At 44.1% G+C, this 16,418-nt stretch overlaps 1 protein-coding gene across 3 annotated transcripts; it reads right to left on the bottom strand.

The window, feature by feature from the left end:
• Nucleotides 1-1,355: 1,355 nt before the first annotated feature.
• On the bottom strand, nt 1,356-16,089 carry mrpl35 (mitochondrial ribosomal protein L35). Of its 3 annotated transcripts, none has more exons than XM_067982319.1 (4): nt 16,018-16,089; nt 13,257-13,452; nt 9,319-9,460; nt 1,356-1,790 (listed from the first exon to the last, which is right to left on the bottom strand). In XM_067982319.1, the coding sequence occupies exons 1-4, from the start codon at nt 16,028-16,030 to the stop codon at nt 1,602-1,604; spliced, it is 540 nt and encodes a 179-aa protein (XP_067838420.1). In that variant the 5' UTR covers nt 16,031-16,089; the 3' UTR covers nt 1,356-1,601. The 3 variants fall into 3 exon arrangements, with proteins under 3 accessions (XP_067838420.1, XP_067838414.1, XP_067838409.1); XM_067982313.1 differs by having other exon boundaries at nt 15,980-16,077; XM_067982308.1 differs by lacking the exon at nt 16,018-16,089 and adding an exon at nt 14,491-15,323.
• Nucleotides 16,090-16,418: the final 329 nt, after the last annotated feature.

Raw genomic sequence — 16,418 nt, forward strand, 5'->3', positions numbered from 1 at the left:
AATGCGAATGTAAAAATGAATTTCATGTTTTTGTAACAATTATATTGACTTAACTGTAATGCAGACTGTGCTATACATCACTTTGTGCAACTGTACAAGAATGGTGTACATGTTGAAATATGTACTTGTACTTTTCTGTGAGGTTTCATCAGCATATATTTAAGCGATTTGTTTGCAAGATGCACTGGTTTTAAAACCTTTAACAAACGATAGACCTAATGAGGATTGTCTTAAGTTCTACTGTTATTGTTTTTTTGTTCCTCCTTATGTGCAAGAATCTTTTCATTTCCTTAAAGTTACAGCAAATAACTGCAGATCTGGCAGGCCAGAGCACTTTACAGTTGTATTCATTCACAATTGTGTTCCCTGACAACAGTTAACTGTATATAGAGAATTTGTTGTTGCTGTTACACTGGTTGCATTCACAGAGTGCTGCATGAATTACAGGATTGTTGTCTTATACATACATTTGTCACAGAACTCTTGCCATTGTAATAAAAGATTGAAAGATTATAATGGGAATGGCTTGAGTTTCATGTTTTGGACACACATACAAAACACGTTGCACAGCAGCTGGCTTTTAAAGGGCAGTGGGGCAATGTATTAGATGACCACATGCACCACTGAGTAGACTGGTGGGATGAGTGTTCACACACTGCCTAGGCTGGCCATTTCAAGGCCTATCACAGTGTAGAGGCACTAAATAGAGGCAAGATACTTCCTGATGGGAGGGGAAGAAGTTAAAGGAGGAAGTTGTCACCAGGCTGCTCTTCATATTTCCTAGAAACCAACAAGAACAACTTGAATTTATACAGCGCCTTTAACGTAATCAAACGTCCCAAGGCGCTTCACAGGAGCAATTATCAAACAAAATTTGACACCGAGCCACATAAGGAGATATTAAGACAGGTGACCAAAAGCTTGGTCAAAGAGGTAGGTTTTAAGGAGGGTCTTAATGGAGGAGAGCTAGAGAGGCGGAGAAGTTTAGTGAGGGAATTCCAGAGCTTAGGGCCTAGACAGCTGGAGGCACAGCCGCCTATGGTGGGGCGAAGGAAGGCATTACATTAAAGGCGCCATGTGAATGAGAGTTTTTGTTGTAAAGCTGGGACCCGGCCTCTGGATCCCAGCTTAAATTGCAGTCCTTCCACTAGAGTTACGGTGGAAGTGTGCCAGAACGGCCACGGATTTTAGGCCCCTCTTTCTGTACTACTAAACAGCCAGATCAGGAGTGCCAAGGCCTCAGACCAAATCATCTGCCACCTTTGCCAGGAAATGGCGCACGATATAATGAGTCTGAAAAGTGCTTTTTAAAAAAAGATACAAAATAATAAAAATACAACTTCATTACTCTTAAAGAGGTTACATGGTTTGGAAGTTTTATTATGGAGCATTGAAGAATAGACATGCTTTACAAGAAATATTACAGACAAAGGACTAAGTCTCCCAGCTTTCCAACGTTCACTGCGGAATACAAAGTCAGTGATTCTGAATGAAGTTGATCAACATTACGCTCCTAACATGTTGTTCACAATAGGTGCTTCTTCCGTTCCTGGATTAATGCAGTGAACAACTGCAGATTTTGCCAGAACTATCACAAATCTTCAAACCTTCAGGTTTGTTCGATCATGGTACATCTGATATGGATCATTCACATACCAGTTCCGCCTTTTCCAGAAGTCAGTGGTCATTTTGTCCAGCAGTATGCTTTGGGTCCTGTTGCAGAAGACATGCTGTCGGAGTCGACGTTTTCTGGCAGCCCTTTTCTTCCAAAGTTTTTTCTTGTAACCCGCCTGAAACAAAGGGAAGCATTGTTGAGGATCTGAGCAGCACGACTCGTATTCATTCCAGGTTCAAAACCTGATAGGGCTGTCTGTTCATTCTCAACTAATAAGAACATAAGAAATAGGAGCAGTAGGCCAATCGGCCCCTCGAGCCTGCTCTGCCATTCAATAAGATCATGGCTGATCTGATCCCAACCTCAAATCTAAATTCATGTCCAATTTCCTGCCCGCTCCCCGTAACCCCTAATTCCCTCTACTTCTAGGAAACTGTCTATTTCTGTTTTAAATTTATTCAATGATGTAGCTTCCACAGCTTCCTGGGGCAGCAAATTCCACAGACCTACTACCCTCTGAGTGAAGAAGTTTCTCCTCATCTCAGTTTTGAAAGAGCAGCCCCTTAGTCTAAGATTATGCCCCCTAGTTCTAGTTTCACCCATCCTTGGGAACATCCTTACCGCATCCACCCGATCAAGCCCCTTCACAATCTTATATGTTTCAATAAGATCGCCTCTCATTCTTCTGAACTCCAATGAGTAGAGTCCCAATCTACTCAACCTCTCCTCATATGTCCGCCCCCTCATCCCCGGGATTAACCGAGTGAACCTTCTTTGTACTGCCTCGAGAGCAAGTATGTCTTTTCTTAAGTATGGACACCAAAACTGTATGCAGTATTCCAGGTGCGGTCTCACCAATACCTTATATAACTGCAGCAATACCTCCCTGTTTTTATATTCTATCCCCCTAGCAATAAACGCCAACATTCCGTTGGCCTTCTTGATCACCTGCTGCACCTGCATACCAACTTTTTGATTTTCTTGCACTAGGACCCCCAGATCCCTTTGTACTGCAGTACTTTCCAGTTTCTTGCCATTAAGATAATAACTTGCTCTCTGAATTTTCCTGCCAAAGTGCATAACCTCACAATTTCTAATAATGACGGCTGAGAAAGGAGAAAATTTGCCACTTTCATTGGCAAGTAGATTTGAGTGAAAAGAGTTCATCTTTAGTCCCTTTCAGTGCAACTAATGGGGGGAAAAAAACTGATTATTAGAGGAAATAGGATTAGAAAATGATTACAGAATATTAGTATCACATACTTCCACATGATTTACTTATACACTACAATTTTGTCTTTGCAACTACTGTCTCACGTTGACATGATGTTTGATCAGTATCTACACCTAGACCTGTCCTTTGACTCACTAATTAATACACTTCCAATTTTCTAATTATATTTTCTTTTTTAAAAAAAAGTATTGCCTTGCACTTCTTAATGGTACATTCTATTTGAATTACAATTTTGAGTTTTAAAAAAATTATTTATTCTCAGGATGTAGCCAACACTGGCAATTACCCAAGAAAGGATATACTCCTTATCTAAGAAAGAATATACTTGCCATAGAGGGAGTGCAGCGAAAGTTCACCAGACTGATTCCTGGGATGGCAGGACTGTCGTATGAGGAGAGATTGGGTCGACTCGGCCTGTATTCACTCGAGTTTAGAAGAATGAGAGGGGATCTCATTGAAACATATAAAATTCTGACAGGGCTAGACAGAGTGGATGCAGGGAGGATGTTTCCCCTGGCTGACGGGGTCCAGAACGAGGAGTCACAGTCTCAGGGTACGGGGTAGGACATTTAGGACTGAGATGAGGAGAAATTTCTTTATTCAGAGGGTGGTGAACCTGTGGAATTCTCTACCACAGAGGCCAAGTCACTGAATATGTTGAAGGAGCTAGATAGATTTCTACACACAAAAGGCATCAAGTGGTATGGGGCGAGAGAGCGGGAATATGGTATTGAGATAGAGGATCAGCCATGATCATATTGAATGGCAGAGCAGGCTCGAAAGGCCGAATGGCCTACTCCTGCTCCTATTTTCTTCAGTGGCATTAAGAATCAACCACATAACGTGGACTAGAATCACATATAGGCAGGACCACAGAGGTGGCAAGTTCCCTTCCTTGAAGGACAAAAGAACACAAGAAATAGCAGGAGTGGGCCATACACCCGCTCCACCATTCAATAAGATCATGGCTGATCTTCGACCTCAACTCCACTTTCCCGCCCGATCCCCATATCCCTTGATTACCTTAGAGTCCAAAAATTTATCGATCTCAGCCTTGAATATATTCTATGACTCAGCATCCACAGCCCTCGGGGGTAGAAAATTCCAAAGATTCACAACCCTCTGCGTGAAGAAATTTCTCCTCATCTCAGTCTTGAACGGCCGACCCCTTATCCTGAGACTATGCCCCAGAGTTCTACTCTCTAGCCAGCGGAAACAACCTCTCACCATCTACTCTGTCAAGTCCCCTCATAATTTTATATGTTTCAATGAGATCACCTCTCATTCTTCTGAACTCCAGAGAATATAGGCCCATTCTACTCAACCTCTTTTCGTAGGACAACTCTCTCATCCCAGGAATTAATCTAGTGAACCGTCGTTTCACCGCCTCCAAGGCAAGTATATTCTTCCTCAGATATGGAGACCAAAACTATACGCAGTACTCCAGGTGAGGTCTCACTAAAGCCCTGTACAATTGGTGTAAGACTTCCTTACTCTTGTACTCCAACCCCCTTGCAATAAAGGCCAACGTGCCATTGGCTTTCCTAATTGCTTGCTGTACCTGCATACTGACTTTGTGTTTCGTGTACAAGGACACCCAAGTCTCTCTGAACACCAACATTTAATAGCTTCTCACCATTTAAAAAAAATTCTGTTTTTTCTATTCTTCCTACCAAAGTGAATGATCTCACATTTCCCCACATTATACTCCATCTGCCACCTTCTTGCCCACTCACTTAATCTGTCTATATCCCTTTGCAGACTCTGTATCCTCCTCACAGCTTACTTTCCCACCTAGCTTTGTATCGTCAGCAAACTTGGATACATTGGGCTTCATTTTAGCACCCGCTATTGGGTGCGTTCCTGGCGAGGGGGACTCCAAAAATCAGGGAATCCCGGAGCGGGTCCGGAGCCCGGCTCCAACCCGCCCACTTCCGGGTTCCCCACAGACACGCCGGCGTGCGCGCGCAGCCCCCGCAGGCAATTAAAGCCAGCGGGATGCCACTTGACAATATTTATCTAGGTATTTCAGATCATTAACAGACCTGATTAAGGGATATGTGAGGAGGGGTGGGATTTTACAAACAACTGGGACTGTTTCCCATACTGGGGGAAATACTCCCAGTTGAAATGAACGTGGTGCAGCTGCCAGCCTGTGGCAGCTGCAAAGGTCCATTTGACAGGTGTGGGGGGGGGAGACCCTCAACCATTGCAGGAGGCCACTCTGTCACTTTGGACAAAGTTTGGCCTCCACCACCCTCCTCCTGACAATCAAAGTCACCAACTTGCACACTTACCCCGGGGTCCAGAGACATGTACCTACCTTGCGGACCCCCTCAGATGTACATCTTCCGGATGGGGACCGCCGTAGCTGCCGTCATGACCTCCTCGGAGGGCGAACAGCATCACCAGCCTCGCCGGCCTCGCCGTCCACCTCTGACACGTGGAGCTCCACAACACAGTGCTGTGACACATCCACCTGCACAGCAGGAGGGAGGGCAACCGCAGAGAGAGATGCGTCGCAGAGGGCACTACCCTCGCCACAGGGTCCACAGACCGAGGCTCAGCTTCCTGGACCTCTCTGAGCAGCAGTGCACACGGAGGCTCAGAGTCACTCGACATGTAGTCGTGGACATCTGCAGCCTCCTTCATGCTGAGCTGCTCCCGGCTGGCCCGAGCAGCATCTTCTTACCTGTCGCTGTCAAAGTCACCACTGCCCTCAACAACTTCTCCTCCGCATCCTTCCAGGGTGCCACCAGGGACATTGCCGACGTCTGCACAAAAGAGCCCTGCAAATACACCTACACCACTCTGCAGTGACACAATGGGTGTCATCAGTTGTGGGTCTTCATTGTGATCCTCAGGAAAGGGCATTATTGCACAAACCAGACAAGATTCGCAAAGACATGGCAGTAGTGGTGCCAATATATGTAATGTGAGTTGGTCAGAAATTAAATATAAGTAAAAACCATGACAAGCCCTCAATCACCCTTGTGCATCCCCTTCATGCTCACGACACGTTTGCCATACGCTGCCTACTGCACATATGTGATGCATGCCCTGTGGCTGCAGCACAGGTAGTGGCAGGTTGAGTGAGGCTGACTGTGAAAGAGATGCACGAGAGGGTGAGTATGAGATAGAGCCATGAGATTGTATGAGGATTGGGTTGAGTGGTAGTGGCGGGATGAGTACTGGCGAGGTGAGTAAGTGCAGGTAAGATGAGGATGAGCTTTGAGTGGGTATGAGGGGTGATGTGACAGAGTAGTGTTGGCAGTGCAGAAGGAGATGTGGGGTGGGGGCGGTGATGTGGCAGATGGAGTGTAGGGGAATGAGTAAGTGTACTCACTTTGGCTGAACTACTTAGGTCATTGGAGTGCCTCCTGGTGGCAGAGGCAGGCCGCTTCCTCCCACCCGCCGGGGGGAAGATCTCTGTCCTCCCCCTCACCCCATCTAATGATACCTGGAGTGAGGCATCATTAAACTGGGAGCAGCCTTCCCCCTGGGCTGCTCCATGCTGTAATTTTTCCTATTTAGTCAGTGGAGGACTGCCCCTTTAAATAGAGCTCCTCCAACTGACAGAGCTTACTGCGCATGCGCAGCCCGCCCGACGCGCAGATCAGCATTGGGGAACCCAGAAGAACAGGTAAGTGGATCCAATTAGGCTGCGATCGCGCGGGGGGGGGGCAGACTAATTTCACCGGGTGTGTTACCCACGCGCCCAATAGCCCCCCCGCCGCGAACCAGCAGCCCTGGTAACATCGAGCCCATTACACTCAGTCCCTTCATCTAAGTCATTAATATAGATTATAAATAGCTGAGACCCAAGCACTGATCCTTGTGGCAACCCACTAGTTACAGCCTGCCAACCCAAGAATGACCCATTTATCCATACTCTCTGTTTTCTGTCTGTCTGTTAATCAATCCTCTATCCATGCTAATATATTACCCCCAACCCCATAAGCCCTTACCTTGTGTAAGGACCTTTTATGCGGCAACGTATCAAATGCCTTTTGACAATCCAAGTCTACTACATCCACTGGTTCCACTTTATCTACCTTGCTAATTACATCCTCAAAAAAACTCTGATAAATTTGTCAAACACGATGTGCCTTTCATAAAACCATGTTGACTCTGCCTTATCATTTACTGATTTTCTAAGTGCCCTGTTACCACTTCCTTAATAATGGATTCCAGCATGTCCCGAGGACTGATGTCAGGCTAACCAGCCTGTAGTTCCCTGTTTTCTCTCTCTTCTCCCCCCCCCCCCCCCCCCACCCCCTTGAATAGCGGGGTAACATTTGCTACCTTCCAGTCCACTGGGACCTTTCCAGAATCTAGAGAATTTTGGTAGATCACAACCAATGCATCCGCTATCTTGCAGCCATCTCTTTTAGAACCCTAGGATGTAGGTCATCAGGTCCAAGGTTTTAGTCCCATTAGTTTGTTCAGTACTTTTTCTCTAGGTGATATTAATTGTTTTAAGTTCCTCACTCTCATTTATCCCTTGGTTCCCCACTATTTTTGGTATACTTTGTGTCTTCTACTGTGAAGACAGATACAAAATATTTGTTTAACGCATCTGCCATTTCCTGATTCCCCATTATAATTTCTCCTGTCTCAGCCTCTAAGGGACCAATGTTTACTTTTGCTACTCTCTTCCTTTTTACATACTTGTAGAAGCTCTTACAATCCGTTTTTATATTTCTTGCTAGTTTACTTTCATATTCTATTTTCTCCCTTTTGACCAATTCTTTGGTTGTCCTTTGTTGGTTTCTAAAACTCTCCCAATCCCCAGGCTAATTACTCCTCTTGGCAACATTATAGGCCTCTTCTTTCAATCTAATACTCTCCTTAACTTCTTTAGTTAGCCACAAGTGGATCACTTTTCCCGTGGAGTTTTTATTTCTCAATGGAATGCATATTTGTTGAGAATATTGAAATATTTGTTGAAATGTTTACCATTGCTTTTCAACTGTCAAACCCTTTAATTCAATTTCCCAATCTACCTTTGACAACTTGCTCCTCATACCTATGTAATTGGCTGTATTTAAGTTTAAGACTCCAGTTTCTGACTTAAGTACGTTACTTTCAAACTCAATGTGAAATTCTATCATATTATGATCGCTCTTCCCCAGAGGTTCTTTTACTGTGAGATTACTAATTAACTATCTCATTACATAATACAAGATCTAAAATAGCCCGTCCGCTGGTTGGGTCCATGACGTATTGCTCTAGGAAAACATCTCAAATACATTCCATGAACTCGTATTCCAAACTACCTTTGCCAATTTGATTTGCCCAGTCTATATGCAGATTAAAGTCCCCCAAGATGACTGCATTTCCTTTGTTACAAGCTTCCATTATTTCATGATTAATACTCTGTCCAAACGGTAGCGCTACTATTAGGGGGCCTATAAACTAGTCCCACCAGTGTTTTCTGCCCCTTGTTATTTCTAATTTCCACCCATACTGATTCTACTTCCTGATCTTCCGAGCCAAGATCCTTTCTCACCACTGTCCTTATGTCATCCTTTATTATTAGGGCTACACGCCCTCCTCTTCCATTCTGCCTGTCTTTTCTAAATGTCATGTACCCTGGACATTAACAAACTAGTTTGTTTATTAACCACAAGCTTGCATAGTAATTTTTTTTCTGGGCACGTTACAGACACAAGTATCAGCATGGATAATCTGGACACAGATACCTGAGGCCTTGGGAGTACCACTTGCAAAAAGCTGCTGCTTTACTTGAAGTAAACTGGACTGTAATGTTTCCTTCAGAAAACTAAGAAATTTCTCAATCGTTTCTTTATGATAAACTGAGAGAGTCCATGACAGTACAAAACTACAAGAATGGCCCTTTCTCATTCCATATTTTCCTTATGATCTTATTCTATATTTATTAAACTGAATGGTTGAATAGTTTACAGTGGGCATTTCACAAACTAGGAAACAAAAATGATTTCTTGTAGGTAGTAATGTAAACTATTTGAGTGTAGTTCCAGAACTGGGTGGACAAAAAGCAAACAAACCTGGGCTGTACTGCGAGGGAAATTTAAAACAAATCTAGTTATACTGCAAGGGGAATTAAAACAAATCCCAAATCCTCTCCTGGAAAAAGTTCTGCACATATCGCCCCTATCCTTGCTTCCTGTGAGCCACTGAACTGACTTCAGATTCTCATCTTCAAATCCCTCCATAGCCTTGCCCCATCCTATTTGGGAATCTCTGCCAGTTCTAGGTCCGTTCACACCCTCTGCTCCTCTGATCATGGATTAGTGCTTGTTCCTTGCTCCACCATCTGGAGACTGAACTTTCATCCCTTTGGGATTCTCTTCCAAAACCATTTCAGTTTCCTACACCTCTCCCTGCCCTAAAAAGCCTCCTAGATATTGCTACATTCCTACATTATGCGATATGTTTTTTTCTTATTATATCCCTTTCAACGCACAATGTTGGAAACACGTACCTTTCTTCGCACCCAGAGACCACAGTGTAGCCGTAGGAATCTTTTGACAACAGATTTCACTGACTTCCGTTTTCCCTTACGCAGACTGCAGTAAGTGAGAGCTCTCACTGGCTGTTGAAAACTGGGAGCGTGAGGAGTCACACTATGCACGAGAGAAATAATATCCACATCAATACAAAATTTATCGCATTTCATCATTCTTTATATATTAGATGTATCAAGCTTCTCTGGTCAGTAATTTTGGCCACAGATATTTTTACCTTTTTTTCCCCCACCCAATATCAGAATCCCATTTACAATTTCAGGAAATCATCCTTTAAAAAAAAATGATTTTAGTATCAGACCTTTCAAGTAAGCAAGTGTAGCAAAGGTAGAAAAAGGAAATAAAACTACAATGGGGTTTTGATATATTAAAGCCTTGACATGGCTACCACAGCATTTATACTGGCTAAGCTGGACCAGATTTAGGAACACTGTACAGGTATATACGGCAGGTTGAGCGTACAATAGACCACCTGGAAAATCTAAGAGTGAGGAACAAGCCAACAGTAAAAATCTTGATATATTAAAGCCTCAACTATTTGTTGGCTCTCTGGACTTCAACATGGGGACCCTATTGCAAATAGAAACGTGAACAAATTGACCCAACCAAATGGATGGTGAACAGCAGCACAGAAAGACCGATCTGTGATTTCCTTAGTTTCTAACCTCAACTCTGCTACCAGGAGCACACTAGAGTGGATATCGGGCCCAGAAATAACTGCCTGGAAATGGTGAGGTTTTAAAAACAGGGTAAAAGCAGGCGACGATGATAATGCATAGCGGGTCAATCAGCAGCTCCTCCTCTTACAGATGCTTATTGATCTGCTGTGCATTTCCATTTTTTCCAAATTTCTGGCATTCATGGCTTTCCCTTCTATCCCCAAAATTGATATATTTTATTAACCACGTGCAAACAGTATAATGGAAATAGTATAGTTCTTAAGACACATAAGTAGATGAAAACCAATAGGTGTGCGGTTAATGTTTGATACAAATACTAATAATCCTGTTGCAGTGTTGAAGAATCTTTTTATGCGCCGTTTGGATTGATAAGATAATGGCAGAGGTACTGATTTAAGTCATTGTTACAGGTTTAAGGTTTTGCCTAAGATAACTTCTTGGGTTCAGTGGTGTCAGTTGCTACCGTAAGCAGATCCCATATGTTGCGGAGTTGACTCACACTGCCCAATATCTACTTACACAATAGTGTAACTCAGGGTGTAACAACAGTATCCCCCTGTCACCTGAGTGTCTTTTGCACTTGTGCTTCTTCAATCTTTGCAAAGGCAGACCAAGGAAACACTTGGTGAGACAAAGCCAGATAGGAATCATTAAGCTGCTCTATTTTACAGCGGGTGAACATAGAGAGCCACAGTTCCGATCAGATTCACTTAGTTCAAACAGTATAACTTGTCTGTGTAATAATACAAAGAAAAGTTCCACTTCCCCACATCAGTGGGTTGTCTTACTTGACATAAGCAGAATAACTACTAAGTACACTTGTATGTTCTCCTTCTCAGCCTGCCAGAAGCTTCTCCAACCAACTTTGTGTTTTTTTTTTAAACTGACCTCACAAGCTTTGTTTTTTTTAAATGTCTCTCTGTTCACAGCCAAAAAGGAAGGCCTACTAGACACAGCTGGTCAAGCGTCTGGGACCAGATGCTCCCCAACACAATGGGTGTGAGGTTTTAATTGATTACTGAGACAAACCAACAAACTGCTCATTGTTTAGTCTTTGGGGCAAGTAACTTCCATTAGCTTATTAAACCACCCATCAGCTCAGTGCCTTTTTAAAAAAAATTAGTATTTGCAAATACACTATTCTTAGAAACACAATATATACAAATTAACTTTTTCCCACATCCTTTCTGCGGAAAAATGGTCCAAAAATCCAGATATGTGACCATCACAAACTGAAACATTTACTTTTCAAAAATAATTATATATAATTTGCCTAATCTGCCAGCATGTAAACGGCACTTTATTTGAGTCTTTATGCACCCTCTGAAGTCACTAATCCAGTTCCATTACTAAGATAAATAAATTCATTTCCAATAAAAAAAGCTTAAGAAAATACTGCATGTGAAAAAACATAATCCCCATTATGATCAAAGAAAATCAGACTTAGCTGCAGTGACTAAATTCTGCCATGATGAGTGCACCATGAATGAAGAGTAGCCTAAAACCCAACTACAAATCTAAATTGGACTGATTTACCACGGTCTGGTCACATTTGACACTTCTAGTTCATGTAGCCTTGGCTCAGTGGTAGCACTCTGGCTTGAGTCAGAAGGTGGTGGATTCAAGTCCCACTCCAGAGGAACATAGGAACAGGAGTAGGCCATTCAGCCCCTCATGCCTGCTCCGCCATTTGATCAGATCATGGCTGATCTGTGATCTAACTCCATATACCCGCCTTTGGCCCATATCCCTTAATACCTTTGGTTGCCAAAAAGCTATCTATCTCACATTTAAATTTAGCAATTGAGCTAGTATCAATTGCCGTTTGCGGAAGAGAGTTCCAAACTTCTACCACCCTTTGTGTGTAGAAATGTTTTCTAATCTCGCTCCTGAAAGGTCTGGCTCTAATTTTTAGACTGTGCCCCCTACTCCTAGAATCCCCAACCAGCGGAAATAGTTTCTCTCTATCCACCCTATCTGTTCCCCTTAATATCTTATAAACTTCGATCAGATCGCCCTTTAACCTTCTAAACTCTAGAGAATACAACCCCAATTTGTGTAATCTCTCCTCGTAACTTAACCCTTGAAGTCCGGGTATCATTCTAGTAAACCTACGCTGCACTCCCTCCAAGGTCAATATGTCCTTCTGAAGGTGCGGTGCCCAGAACTGCTCACAGTACTCCAGGTGCAGTCTAACCAGGGTTTTGTATAGCTGCAGCATAAGCTGCAGAGACTTAAGCTTGTAATCCAGACTGACTCACCAGTGCTGTATTAACAGAGTGCTGCACTGTCTTTCGAATGAGATGTTAAACCGAGGCCCTTCTGCCCTCTCAGGTGGATGTAAAAGATCCCATGGCATTATTCCAAAGAGGAGCAGGGGTGTTCTCCAGTGTCCTGTTCAATATTAATCCCCCAACCAATGTCATTATCTCAATTCTGTTTGTGGGACCTTGCTGTGCACAAATTGGCTGCTGTGTTTCCTACATAAGTGACTACACTTTAAAAGTACTTCATTGGCTGTAAAGCGCTTTGGGACATGCTGAGGTTATGAAAACCGCTATATAAATGCAAGTTCTTTATGTACATCCACTTGTGTACAGCCTACTTCCTAAGTACAGAACAGCAGTAGTCTAGGAACAGCTCGGTGCGTGAAGCAGCGATAAAACACACTTTGGGTAAACAAGCATTTTTCACTATCTCCCTTTCTTTATTATTTTATATTTTAATTTCCCTCCTATTTAGATCCCTTCAAGCAGTGCAATAATTCCCGATCAAGAGGACGGGCAAATAACCTGTTTCCTTTCCTGTATCCTGAGTAGCCTGTATGAATGCTACTCCCTAAATTAAGACATAGCCATTTTGGCTGGAACAATAGGACAATCAACAGAAATTTTGGGGCAGGAAGGACACCACAAATAAAGTAAATGGGTGGGCTGGGAAGAAAGGTAGTCTCTAAACTGAATACAAGAACAAAGAAAAATACAATAAGCTGAAGAAGAAAGTAGTTAGATGCGTTAATAAAAGATTAACAGGTTTGTGTCTCTGTTACCATTAGTAAGGAACAGCATGCATCTAAATATACACACAAAAGACACAAATTAATGTGATAGGCTTGGAATTTTAAGTCACAGTGGAGAATCGCCGATCTGAACTATTAAGCTACAGCAAAATGCAACTTACTTCCTTGACTGTTAAATTTCTATTTTCAAACTCACCTCTTGAGAGCAGAGAGTTTATTATGTGCACAAATAAAGTTGCTCGCCAAAGGTGATCCCAGCTTGGTCACTGTGGATGCAGTTGGAGATTGAACATGTCGGAGGTTGAGGGCGGTAAATCTGGACACCAACTGTATAACAGAGGAGCCTCTTGAAGCGTTTTTCTGGGCCAAAGGACGGAAATACCTCAATGTTCCTTACAATATATAAAAAACATTTTTAATTTAAAAAAAAAATTACAACAGTTTACTTAATTTTTAAATTAAAATTTTCATCTACAGGTGTAAGTCAGGTAAGAATGGTTAAACACTGGTGCATATCCTGCCAGAATGGTCAGGTATTAATAGGAACATTCAGCCCATAAAAGACCATTTAGTCTACCTGGCTCCAACTGCCTCTTGAATTCACTGATATAATCAGCCCTGACTGCCTCCCTCAACAGTTCATTCCATACATTCATATGTAAAGTTGTTACAGCTAAATTGTCTTTTCACTCTCTTCTAAACTTAAAGCTTTGCCAATTTTCCAGCATAAGTTTATTTGTATAATTTTTCACATGTCCAAGTGCAGACTAGTAGTGAGAGTGAAAAAAAAATTGTGCCCAAGAGAATCTTAAAGGGATGTGGAGAATTAAAGGAAACCCTCAAGGTACAAACAGGAGTCTGTAGACAAGGACAGAGCAGCCCAGCAACCTACCCCCTGCTTGATTGCTGCTCAAGTCAAAGGTTGTGCTGCATTATCTACTCACAAAAGCAGCTGCCCTCTGTACTCTTCCACAGTACCAACCTCAGATCAGCATTACAGCATGCCTGCAGAGGTGCAGTCCCATTTCAGGCCACAGGTGACCATTACTGAATGTGCCAGCCATTTGTTGCATGGTTGATCCTGATGCCCTGCAGCTCTGCACCTGTCTATCCGCTGACCCAGACGTTAAAGCAGAGAAAGATGCAGAGGGCAGGGCAGTGGGATTGCTCTAGGAAATGGCTGCAGAAATGGTTGGTGGCATCTTGGTGGATGCAGCCAATGTGGCAACACTAGCCCTTGACCCTGGCATTCCTTCTTTCATGTGTAATGTGTAAATCGCGACATGCTGTGATGCTGAAGGATCGTCCAGCATAATAGTCAGTCAAGCATTCAACATATCTTGGTGATACCATTATAGGTCTGCTGTTGCAGCTTCCCTTGGCAAGAGGAGCTTCCACCAGGACTACTTCTACCAGTGAGGTGATTTTACCTGTCTGCAGATGCAGGCGGTGGTGGGTGCTAATACAGAACACCTCTTGGACAGCCTGACCTGCTGGCATCCCTCCAAAGGTTCTCCTCTTCTTCCAAATAAGTCAGCTCAGAGCTCTCCGATTGGAAAAACTCATGAGAGCCCAAGTGCCAGCAATCCCCACCCCCCAAAATGATCAGAAATGGCAGAAAGTAACATATTTCCACTTTGTGCCTTTTAAACAAACTCCCACTTGACCCATTAGTCCCTAACAACCCTGGATGCCTGGTTCCTTTAACATGGGTTGAACTTGGCATCATGCTTGCATGTCAGAAAGGTACATACAGGATGAACACATCCCCATTCAAACACATTAATAATATGCTTGCCTGTTCCAGACAGAACATCAGATACCTGCTTCAACTTCAACCAGGAAATCATACAGGATCAATAAGTACAGATTAGGCAGATCCAATTTCCACCACATTTACCACTCTGTTATGCCCCGTCTGCACCTGATTTTCCAATATGGAATCCAGGAGAAACTTCTTTACCCATAACAAAGACTAAAAATGGTCCCAAGGTCTCAATAAAAACAACAGTAATGATTATTTAAAGTTCAGCACGTTCCAGGTTCAAACCCTGATGTGTCACTTAATCTCTGTCGATGGTAGAGGTGCTACCACTGGCATCAGCAAACTTGGACTGGGGAAGAACCAGAGTTTGTGGCAAAACATTCCATGCTCCAACAACCCGCTGCGTAAAACAATTTCTGCCAACCTCTATAGAACCAGTGTAATTTACAGCACAGAGGCAGAGGATCATGCCTGCTGCCAGCCATTTCCTAGAGCAATCCCACTGCCCTGCCCTCTGCATCTTTCTCAGCTTCAAACATTTATCCACTTTTCCCTTAAAAGACGCAGTGGGCTCTGACTCAAACCACCCCCTGGAGCAAAGGCATTGCCCGCAAGAAGTGAACGTCTGGATGTCAAGGATCAGGGCAGGCTCCCAATCAAAACAGCCCCCTCCACTACCTCGGTTAAACAGACGAGGAAAGGCCACAGGGTGAAGTTCGGGGGGGGGGGGTGAAGGGGGGAGAGGGGGAAAGAGGGGGGGGGGAAGAGAGGGGGTGAAGGGGGGAGAGGGGGAAAGAGGGGGGGGGAGAGGGGGGGAAAGAGAGGGGGCGGGGGGGAAGAGGGGGGGGTGAAGGGGGAGAGAGGGGGGGCGGGGGGGGGGGGGGGAGAGAGGGGGGGCGGGGGGGGGGGGGGGAGAGAGGGGGGGGGGGGGGAGAGGGGGCGGGAGGGCGGCCGGCGGCGGCCCCACCGAGGGGGAAGGGACAGCACGACCCTGAACAGGCCGAGTGACCCATCAACCACCGCCCCGGCCTCAGCACCCTCCTCCCCTTCAGGAGCTGTGCCCTCCGCCGTGGCCCAAATCACAACCACCAGACCCCGCCCGACACAGCGAGCGATGGTGCCCCCGGGACCCGCGCTCATTCGGCTGCACCCACCCACCGCGCTCCTCAGCGCCGCCATCTTCACATTTCACCTCTCAGTCCCATCTACGGTGGTGACGCCCGACCAAACCTTCCGGCTCGCGTAATTCAAAATCCGGCCACCAGGTCAGTCTCTCTGGTTAGAGGAGAGAGAGAGAGGGGAGGGGAAATGTGCAGCCTACCTTTAAAGCAATGTGTTATTATTGAACACATTTCCAGCAAATGGCTTAACTGATAGTAAAATAAATATTTTCAATCCTGAACAAGTCAATTGGGCGAAAGGAAAACGGAATATCCCAATACTGCTTTTGAAATTAGCTCTTTTGGGATATCTCTACAAACTGTCTCTTGTAAACTGTTAGGATTGAGTGCAAATGCATTCATGAATATTGTTATTTATTTGAATTTTTAATCTGTCCAATTTTTTTCACAATATTGCGTTATATGAATCATG

Source organism: Heptranchias perlo, chromosome 1 (genome assembly GCF_035084215.1).
Source record: "Heptranchias perlo isolate sHepPer1 chromosome 1, sHepPer1.hap1, whole genome shotgun sequence".
Lineage (NCBI taxonomy): Eukaryota > Metazoa > Chordata > Chondrichthyes > Hexanchiformes > Hexanchidae > Heptranchias > Heptranchias perlo.

What these genes read in the sequence shown, in the direction of transcription:
- mrpl35 (XM_067982308.1), bottom strand. Translation starts at nt 14,560, where the DNA reads ATGCCAGCAGGTCAGGCTGTCCAAGAGGTGTTCTGTATTAGCACCCAC. An exon ending in CCGCCTGCATCTGCAGACAG is followed by an intron (nt 13,453 to 14,490) that starts GTAAAATCACCT and finishes ATATATTGTAAG; the next exon opens with GAACATTGAGGTATTTCCGT. An exon ending in GTCTCTGGGTGCGAAGAAAG is followed by an intron (nt 1,791 to 9,318) that starts GTACGTGTTTCC and finishes CCTTTGTTTCAG; the next exon opens with GCGGGTTACAAGAAAAAACT.